Here is a 10,886-nt window from a genome sequence, read left to right as displayed (position 1 = left end):
CAATTTAATTTAAATTTAATGTAATTAAAGTAAGTTATAAATTTGACTTAAATAAATAAATGTATATTTAATATTTAAATAAATGAATTCATCTAAATTCACTTTGAATTCTAATATTATAAATTGATAGTTATAAATAAAGATTGCATAGATAGAGTAAAAGATTTTGAAAACCTCCGATAATATCCTTGGACAAAATGCTATCCGTATGTTACAAGCTAACAATATACTATCCGTTTCGATGTGTGTACTACCTAAAGGTAAGCCGACACATATGAAGATATAGGATGTAACTCAGTATGGGCGAGACAACTTCTCCACATGCTCAACATGTCATACATCACGATTAACTTGACTTAATGCTCCAGCGATGCGCCCAGTGTGAACATAAGGTAATGTTATTCACTACGATGATATTAGTCTAGGAATTAGCCAAAGTCATACGGTTAATTAAACTATATTCAGTTTTTAAAAAGCAAGTAAAAAAACTAAACTTTTCGTGAGACTTAATGCACACATCAAGCATAGTATTATATAATTTCAGTGAGATTAATTTAAGAAAATATCTTGAAAGACATCTACAATATATTAGGTGTTGGAATTAATTCGTAGTGTTTTTAATGAAAGAATGTTATTTATTTCACATGAGCATTAAAAAATACATTAATGAAAGTACTTCCCATCACTTGTAAAACGCTACGAATTAATTCCAACACCTAATATGTAATTATTAATTATTCATATTAATTATTTATATGAATTATATGTTAATATCTGCGTTCAATATTGTTGAAATTTTAAAATCAGCTTTGATAAGATGTATACAATTATAATTAGAAATTAAACTTGGCGTAATTTATAAAACTGAAAAATGTATTTTCAAAAATTTGTACATAAATATTATTAAGCATCAAGCTCAACAAAAATAGAATTATTTCTCTTAATTGTTTAATAAGATGTGTCAATATTAGACATATACTTTATTTTATATCATAAAAGTGAATTTTAACCGCTTATGTATAAATTATTTTCATCCAATCATTAATCATCATACATAATTATGTAAACATTTTTTAGTTATTATTATAAAAATATAAAAATAAAGATTCTAAATTTATTAAATATCTAGTAACATTATTTAATTACGTGTAATATAGATAACGTCCCAAACCATAAATAATTAATAAAAATAATTATTAACTGTTAATTAATCCAATTCGATTTAATTAAAAATTCACTGCAAAAGTATATAATTATGAATTTCCTTCCAGTACATAATTTATGGATATATAATATACATTATATAAATTTCTCTAAAAATAATTATGATATATATGAAATATATTATATATATATTGTTGTTATATATTGTTGTTAAAAATCATAGCGTATCTAATGAAAAATCATAGTGCTACCTGATGAAAAAGTTATTAATTAATACATATGTGGATTAATATCTCCAGAAATAAATTTGAATGCAACGGCTTTTGACTATCTGCCTATGTAACAGTTATGCCCAAGTGCAGATATATCTACCATATGGCTGTATTTTACTGTGGCTGAAAATAGGTAGACATGTACTACTGCAATCGCGTTTGAGCGAACAAACAGCTGCTGTCTATATACATAAAACAAATATAACTCGACAACGCACAAAATGATTGTGGTGGTTCAGAAAGCAATTTTTCAACTCTTCGTAATTATGAAAAAATTATATAGAAACACATTCGATTTCATAGATGCAATTAGTTAAAAACATCAAAACAAAAATTTCAAAATTCACAAGTATATACTGGAACTTTAACTTTAACTTTTTACTGAATTTTAGTATTGAATGTTAAATTAAATTTTAATTAATTATTTATGATTTATAAGTTTCCTGGTTATCTTTTTATCCATACGTAAATTAATTAAGTAATATTATCAGAAATTTGATCGAATAAATTGCGAATTTTAGTTTTAATGTTTTTATAATAAGCAGGAGAGAATATTTAAATAATTATAGAATCAATAATCGGATGAAAATGCAAATTTAAAGTAATTTTTACTGTGCCGATTTAAATTTAGACATTTTTTTTATAACATAAAATTATAATCTTATATTTAATTTTATAATTTTAGTACTGCGAAATATTAATGTAATTAACAATATTAAATTTTTAGTTCATTTTTAGTTATAATAATTACGTGGACGTTTCAAAATAAAAATAAAAAATGAAACAATATCAATGATATGCCTAATTCTTAAAAATTTAATTTAGTTATGTCTTGATTTAAACTTCTATTTTTTAATTGATCAGTTTTGATCGGTGTCGCAATAAAGTATTTTCACATTACAAACGCACAGTTTAAGAGAAGACATATATAACTAAGGTGAAAAGTGTTATAGCAATGTTGCAATCTGCCGCGCGTTAAATTTCAAATGTAGACACCAAGAATGTATTTGCGGCGGAACATTTCACGGCGAAACTGAAATATATGTGCAATGAAAATGTATATTTCGCGTTCCATCTTCAAAGTTCGTATCGTCTCATGATTGCTGAAAACAATTTGAATTTATAATGCGGAGCCTATCTTACGACGAATCGCGAAGTGCATCATTTTGATATCAACTTTTTCACGAGACAAGGACTTGCTTTCGCTGTGAAAATTTATGCGAGGATTTCTACGCGGAATAATCTGCGATTTTACTATGCGCGAGGGTGCACTGATGACGTCCAACGACGTGAGACAAAGATGGAGATCTTGGAAGCTATTGAGATAGTAAGCCAGCTCTTAATTAAATGAAATCAGAATTATCGAGTCAAAAGATATGAAAAAAATTAAAAGATTAAAATCTAAACTTGGATTAAAATAAATATCCAAGTAATCTATATAGAGATAAGTTTTATAAATGCCAAAATTAACTCTTTCAGAGAAATTGAACGCTATAAATACGTTACATTTTTGAGCCAGGAAAAAATACATATATTTGCAGATATTATAGTTTTAGGATTCTCAAATTTAAGGAGAGAGATTCAAAGTTTCCGGAATATAAAACTTAAAAACCCAGAGATCTGGTATTGTGCATTCTCAAAAACTGAAAGCTTCACGTGCTTAAAGCCTGCAATTTTAAAAAATTCATAAGTTTCAAGAAAATTTAAAGACTACAAAACTTGCATAAAATCTAGCAAACATTAACTGAGAAACAAGTTTAGTGACCTACTTATACGTAGTTAGTTCAATAACTTAAAATATGATTCTTTAATTTTCTATTTTCTGGTTTCAATATTAAAAAGTCTTCAATATTAAAAAGTACCTTCAATTATCGATTAATTCTTGGTTTAAGCTTTATAGTCTGTAGACAAATGCACAACTGGAACGTCTGCGCGAAATAAATACAATAGCATAATAAAATAAACATGAAGAAACCATATAACTATGTATTTTGAAAATTTTCAGAAACACTACGCCTTGTACTTCAAACGAAGTGCTGTAGCCATTTGCGATGCAATGTTTCGTGGAAAAGTTGAAATATGTTACATACATAGCGCCGTGTATCTTGCGCTTTATCCTCAAAGACCGCATCATCCCCCAGCCGCTAAAAACAATTTAGATTTGCAATGCAAAGTAGTAATAAGTCCCGGCTGGCCCGCAGTGTACAATTCGCGAACTGCACTATTTTAACTTCTACTTTTTAACCAGACGAAGAAAATTTATTTACTCCGGCTAGGAAATTTATGAGCCAGTGGCCGTGTTGTCTTCGCGAAACATATTCTAAAATTATTATGACAGCAAAAATAAGTAAAGCGCGTAAATATGTAGATCACGTGTAAGGTGTGCTTGCGACGACACCAAATTTTTACGACTGACTGACTTATTTAAATGAGTCTTGCTTCTATAATAACTATTTAACACTTTCATCTTATAAATGCTTCAATTTCTTTAAACATTTATATAAGAGATTTCTCATTGAATTCGTTTTTGTATTAATTGTCTATACATTAATAAATTAATATTCTAATTTTTTTAAAAAGTGCAAATGCGATTTACATTATAATTTATATCAATTATAGTTTTACTATCAAATTGAATTATTCATTTCAAACGTAATTTAAAGATTCATTTCTCTTAATTATAAACTTAAATATAAATAGAATCGCATTTAAGAACAAGCAATTGAGATCTTTTTCTTAACAGATAACAGTCAGAGGTGTTAAATCAAATAAAGAAACCTTTTGCGTGAAAAGGGTCACGACGGACTGAAGGCAGGACAGTGAAATTACTTCCAAACCTTTATTCGTACAGAGCTGTCGGCGTACATTAGAAATATGCAAGGTTTGTCACCGTTTTTCGAAGAAAATAATGAAATTCGTTCTTAAGAATATGCTCCAACGTGGACGATTCGAGCGAGAACGATTGGAGCGTCAGCGCGGGCGATTGCCTTTATACAAGTACGAATATTACACGCCACGACAATAGTTCACATACATTAAAAATGATGAGCTTTAATTACAGGATGGGCGATTGATAGACGTATCTATATACGTATCGATGTAATCAGAACGTCCTCATCGATATGTACATATCATACGTGTACCGACTAGGATGACGCGAGCGATGTGTATGTACGGAGCAATTTTATCGGGCACGGAAAAATGCCCTCTTTTTAAATAAATAAATAAATATATATATATATATACATATACGTATGTACATAATATGTAACAGATATAATGTACATAATGATATACATATATATACACACAGACACACTGTTTGTGACGACGATTTCCCATCGGCGTGTGATTAGCTCAGTGCCGACAGAAACTCGCGTCGCGCGAGTTCTTACTTATCTTAAAACCTACGGTACACGATGCTTGTTTTCCTGCTGGATTATTTGGATTACTTTAAATTACTAGAACTACACACAGAATGCAGAACTTCTAGTAATTTGCTAAAACGTAAGCAGGGAGATAAGCATCGAATACCGCGAGCTTTACTTTTATGCCGAGAGCTAAAGTCGCCCAGAAATCTCGCGTCCTATCAGCGGCGATTCCTATAAACTTTTGCATCGCGGGTCGTTAAAACTCTTAATTGCTAAGTTATGTATTTAATAGTGTATATAATGTATATATAAGGGTGAGAAATGACGATCCGGTGAGACGTGAGACGAAGAACGCGCGGGCTGCGACGAGAATGGAGGCAAAAGAATGACAAGTAAGAACCGGGGGAATAAGAGACCGGAAAAAGAGAAATAGAAAAGTTCAGGAAACGCGGGAGCGTAATATCACTAGAGGTGTCAACACACGATAATAACGTCGGGAGGAAAACCGTAACGAGAAAGTAGCCAAAGTCGCGCCTCGACAACTCCGTCCGCTGCGTTTTACCTCGAGTACGAAACGACATTGGAGGACGAGTTTCGCAAATATGACAAATCCAACTCCGGCTTGTGACATCGAACCATGTTATCACTTGTGTCCATTTCGAACATAGACGTAACAGGTATATACTAAGCATTCCCTGATCTTAGTAGTTAAAAAGAATTGAATATATCAGCATCTCCTTTCAAAAAAAAAAACGCTATCAGCATCTGTCTTTAAATCGATACTTTAAAAAGAGAGCGAGAAAAGAGCGATATGCTTCAAGCTCATTCCTTTTAAACCAATAATGACAACCTCGGGAATGCATAGTTTATTCTTATTATGTCTATGGTTTCAAGCAAGTCTAGAGTCAACCTTTGGAGACGCGAAACGACCGGAGAACGAAATCTCTCTTGCAAAAAGATGAGACCATAGACTTATACATGGCGTTTTCTAGCAAGGAAGTGTAACACAGTGAATTATTTCATCCTTGTTTAGCAAGTAACAAGAATGTAATGATTCATTGCATTATACTGTGTTCTTTATGCTAAAAAACACTCATAATAGACTGCGCATTTATACGTGGCAGCTGAAGACAACATAAAAAATAGAGATATGAATGGTTTGTTACTCTCTCTGTTACACATTGTACAAATAAACAAGGAAAGCATTTGTGACATCAACTATTATTCTTTCTTACTAATGTTGTCTTCACGTCTCCAATGGAAACGCGCAATCTATTATATAACTCTTATAAAAATTTAATACTAAAAAGAAATGATTAATTATTTATTTTGAGTGATAAAAGTACTGTTGTTCAGTTGCTTTTAATAGTCAGAATAAATAATTTTCAGTATTAAATTATATTTCTCTAAGGGAAGTCTATGGATAAGACTATGCTCGCGATGGTTAGTCGTTTAACGATGTCTACGGTCAGATATTAATTACCTTATCGCTACGAGAACTCTCGTCAGTCTTAGTCGAGAAAAAGCCGAGAAGAGTCACAATCAACGAAGCGAGGAAAGATAGCTATCTTTCTCTCTCTCTCTTTTTCTTTCTTTATCTCTCCCTAAGTAACAATCAGAACGCCGCGAGGTGGCTAATTCCGCCTCTAATGTCACCACGAAGAACGATCAACCCGTGTATGAATATAAACAAGAGAAATAAACCCATGAGCCTCGGCAATTTGAATCCTTCTCGCTCGAAGCCCGGTCCTCAAAAGGTTTCGCATTTCCGCCGTACAATATACAGTATATCACCAAACCAATGACGCCTTCCAATGATAACAGTAATACTAACAAGAGTAGCGATGATAATAATAATAGTAGTAATATATTATCAATAACAATAATTTATTATCGTCCGCAGCGACGACGCGTCCATCTGTGCGCTTCTTCACGAAAAAAAATATATAATGTGTTTATGTATATAACTATGTATTTATGTAGAATATATCTCTCCTCTGTTATATATCGTCGCCTGCGCGACGGATATTTACAATAATTACTTAAACTCTCGCGAGATTACTGGATTCTCCGGTGGCGTAAGTTTCGTGCGTATCCGGAGGAGAATCTTCTTCGCTTCGCTGGATTGCTTTTCGCACGAGCCACTCTCTCGCTTTTCGCGATAATCTCCTCCTTCTACGCGCAGAGATGGAAAGAAGGGAAGGAAAGGTTCTTTTCCAAGATAATAATTTCTTCCGAAAGTATTTTAGGAACACCTAATTCGCGTGGGTAGAGTGGCTCGTGCGAAAGGAGCTTCAGCGGTAACCCGGCGCTGCTTCGTGATCATTCGAACGTGCATCGCTGTGTTACCGGTACAGGTAAACTTGCTTTCATCGCGGCAGCCTCCAGTCGCGAAAGCTACGTCACTGTTCGAAATCCGTCGTCGCTTCGTTTCGTTTTTTTTCGCAGAGGCACCACTCGACGCCCTTGTCAAGTCGCTTCAAGGAGTCCAACAATCTCATCCTGGTCAATCCTCTCCTTCGTTTCCATCGTTCGACTGTCTCCGACGTGCGTCTTCACCATGGTGCATCGAAGATGACATCGCGCGATGATCGTCAGATGACTTCGCGGCGGCGAGTTGCTTCCTCGAAGGATTCACGAAGACCCAGAACGGCGCGAGTAGGTTCCTTCGTTCCTTGTTCGTTCTGCGCGATAAGGGTAGAGACACATACACACACACATACACACGCACACAATTTCTCTTTCTCTTCAGCATATATAAGACTGTCGAGGACTCTCTCTCTCTCTCTCTCTCTCTCTCTCTCTCTCTCTCTCTCTCTCTCTCTCTCTCTCTCTCTCTCTCTCTCTCTCTCTCTCTCTCTCGCGACTGTCCGCAGGATAAACGCGAGCGCGCGCGGACGGACTGTGACATCATTGAGCGTTCCAGGTACGAGTGACGGTCTTTTTCTCGTCGAACCGGACGTTCCAAGCTACGGAGGATTCCGTCGTTCGTGATAGATAGGGAAGACCGGGCACCTAATCTTCGCGTTGCGATTGGATACCTAATCTCTACGCGGATTCTCTCTCGTATCGCAGGTAGAATACAGCGTCTTGGAAGCTAAGGGAATTCCCCGATAAAGGGACCATTTTCGTGTTTCAATCCGGCGGATTGATTGCTTCGGACGATACAATTTGCGCCTTTATAGAAGATGTACAAGAAATTCCGAGGCAACAATCTTCACTATCGGACAAAGGTCGATTAATCATGTTGGAGTAAAGTGATGGATCGATAACTTCCGTTTTCAGAAACAGATTAATAGAACTAGTTTCGTGTATATATATTGAGAGAAAATTGCTTCAACGTATAACAGTTAGCTCAGCTTTGATCGAAAATGTAGATCGTTGCCTTTATTTGCCTGTACAGTCGAGGACATGACCGTCGCGTCGAGTTTGTTAGGTGGAAGAACGTACCGCCAAGCGAGATCTTTATATCGAGGAGGAAAAAAAAACAGAATAAGAAGGAAGAAAAATGTGACAGAGAAAGAGAAAAATAGAAAAGAGAAAACGGTAGAACGTCATATCGATAAAGCGACGCGGAAAATAGGTGAGAAGAATAGAGACAAATACAGTGTGTTTGAAAATGGTTGAGAGAGAAGGGCGAAAAAGAGACGAGATGAAACGAATGCAAATCTAAATACATTCAAGGCAAACATTTTAATTTGTCTTTTCTTTATTAATGAGATTCTCGAGCAGATCGATCGATTCTCTTTCTCGATCGTTACGTATCGAATACGATCTTACTCTAAAAATCTCACTCGAAGACTTTCGGGCAAGCTGTCGTCTTTAATAAAGCTGTCTGATTACTTTCGGAATATTTTTCAGAAACATCAGCGATTGATTTACAATTACTTGGATTTAGAAAAAAGAGGAATGCGTGGCCGTTAAGATTGCGTTATGTGCGTTAATACGCGCCCGAGGCGTTAGGGATTAAAAATGGATTACAAGGCAGCGCTTTCCTACTTTCTCGCGATTAGTTATCGTTCTTCGCTCGGGTAGGAAATTAAGCCTGAATTGCACCAACGATCCGAGTCAGCTAATCTTTTACCCAAATTCTGTCCTATACGAAGTGTTAAATGTGAAAGTCTGATCTCGATCCTTCCAATTATTCCAGATTTTGACTAACATCAGTTTCTCTTTTAATTAAATAAAAAGTAATTTGATAAAACGATTACTTTTATCAATAATAATAAAACATCAATAAGTCTTACATTTTACGAGCGCGATTGCAAATGAACACCTTGCACGAACAGAAGGAGGGAAAAAAAGTAGTTCGATTGAAATTAGCGCTGACCGACCTTGGCGCAATCGGCTTTAAGAAGGCACAGTCATTGAGTTAAGAACGTTAATATGCGGCTCCAGACACCGAAGACGAAGAGTTTCCCCAAAGCCGTTCGTTCGCTTCGTTTTCGTCGGCCTCGGGACGACGACCTCGACTCGAACGACCTTTCGTGCGCAGCGATCTTGCGGAGAAGGAGAAGAGAAGATGAAAAAGAATAAAAGCAGCGGCGGCGAGATAGTACAGCGCATCTACTCAGCAATCGGGGGAGTCCCGGGCTTGAAAGAGGATCCCCGAACTACAGGTTGGCAGGTAGTTAAGTGGTTATCGAGTGCGTTGCTGTTTCTGCTGCTGCTGTTTATGGAGCACAAGCACGCCGATTATTTCACGCTTTTGTTCATTCGTTTTTGCATCTTTTTTAGTTTCTTTCGTTTGGGTTTTTTTTTTTGTTAATTTTCGGGTTGAGCTTGCTTCACGCGCTCAGCGGCGACGGAGTGTGGGATCACGCCTGTCGATGACCCACTCATTTACTGAGCCCACTTGTCGACGACCACCTCATTTACTGTAACATAATACACACGAGAACGATTAACGAGCGGCAAAGACCTAAGTGGCGAACTAAAGGGAAGAAAAAAAATGTTGAACAGCCAGACGTTTTTAGCTCTCGGGCCGGCACTGCGTCGGCATCTTCCTCTCGACTTCGACGGTCTGAAACGATCGGTCCTCGGATTAATTGGATGTGACTTGTTGGAACGAATGTACGGATCTCCTTTGTAAAAAGGAATGGTCATGAGATCGCTGTAGTTTCAAATCAACGTCGATTGACCGACGTGTACATAACTATCCCTTTCTGTAAAGGAATATTGCGTTCCGACGCGTTTCTCGCGCTGTAACAAGCAGCTACCCTTTCAGTAACGGAAAAATGACGAATAAAAATGAAGTACACCTTTTGACGCGATTCGAATAAAATCAATATCCTTATTTACTTATCATCACAATCATAACATCATTAGATGAAACCTACTGGCGTATAATAATATAACAATATCAATCAAAAATGAACGAGGTCTTTACGCAACTGCGGTTAATACCGCAGTTAATCTGATCGCCATAAAACTACACTCGTACATTCGTTCTCATTTTCTATTTCTTCGTCATCCCGCGGGAGATCGATCTTGGATGCCGATCGCCACGCAGACGAACGTGCGCATGCACATGTATGCGTGGTGCTTATTGCGGTGCGTGTTGTGTCGGTGGGAGAGGGGTATACTTTGTGGTTTCACTCGGGAAATATTCAGTTTTTTTTTGACTGTTAAATAAAGACGTCTCCAGTCCCTTCGAGCAGCTCGAGAGTGTAGTGTGCTGTGGGTGGCCGATTTCTCGGCTGCGGCTGATTGGGTGTCTCTCAGATTCGCCCTACATCCCTTCGAGCTTTATTTCGGCGCCATCACCGGCGGTGCCACTGCAATCATACGAGGGTAACATCGATTATTTCACCACGCCGAGTCATCCTCGCTGGCTCAGCTACGGCAAGCCACGGGCCTTTTGTCCAACTCTACTGCAGCTGCTAAGTCGTTGCAAGCCTTGGCGATGGCGATGCGTTAGCGCAGCGGTGTGAGCAACGCGCTTAATTACGAGAGAAAAGATTAAGTATTAATATCTGGGACATTGTGAAAGCAAGCATATGAAGTGTGTGTGTGTGTGTGTGTGTGTTTGTGTGTGCAGAACAAATAAATATATTACGATAAATCCTTAAAGAGCGAT

The 10,886-nt window shown here is 36.5% G+C and overlaps 1 protein-coding gene across 6 annotated transcripts in view; it reads right to left on the bottom strand.

Annotated features, from left to right (window-relative positions):
• Positions 1-4,261: 4,261 nt before the first annotated feature.
• The window catches only part of SERCA (ATPase sarcoplasmic/endoplasmic reticulum Ca2+ transporting SERCA), a 60,446-nt gene continuing 53,821 nt past the window's right edge, over positions 4,262-10,886 (bottom strand). For 4 of the 6 annotated variants that reach the window (XM_087412892.1, XM_011064270.2, XM_011064266.2 and 1 more), the window contains exon 14: positions 4,262-10,584. Coding sequence is in view for 2 of the 6 variants with exons in the window: in XM_011064270.2 (XP_011062572.1) it covers positions 10,556-10,584 (29 nt within the window). In the remaining 4 variants the exon portion in view is untranslated. The remainder of the gene's footprint in view (positions 10,585-10,886) is intronic. The other 2 variants (XM_011064265.2, XM_011064268.2) reach the window with 1 other exon arrangement.

This window comes from Acromyrmex echinatior, chromosome 13 (assembly GCF_024713525.1).
Source record: "Acromyrmex echinatior isolate Ae372 chromosome 13, ASM2471352v2, whole genome shotgun sequence".
NCBI lineage: Eukaryota > Metazoa > Arthropoda > Insecta > Hymenoptera > Formicidae > Acromyrmex > Acromyrmex echinatior.
Note: the sequence above shows the minus strand (reverse complement) of the source record. Positions and strands in the feature narration are given on the sequence as shown.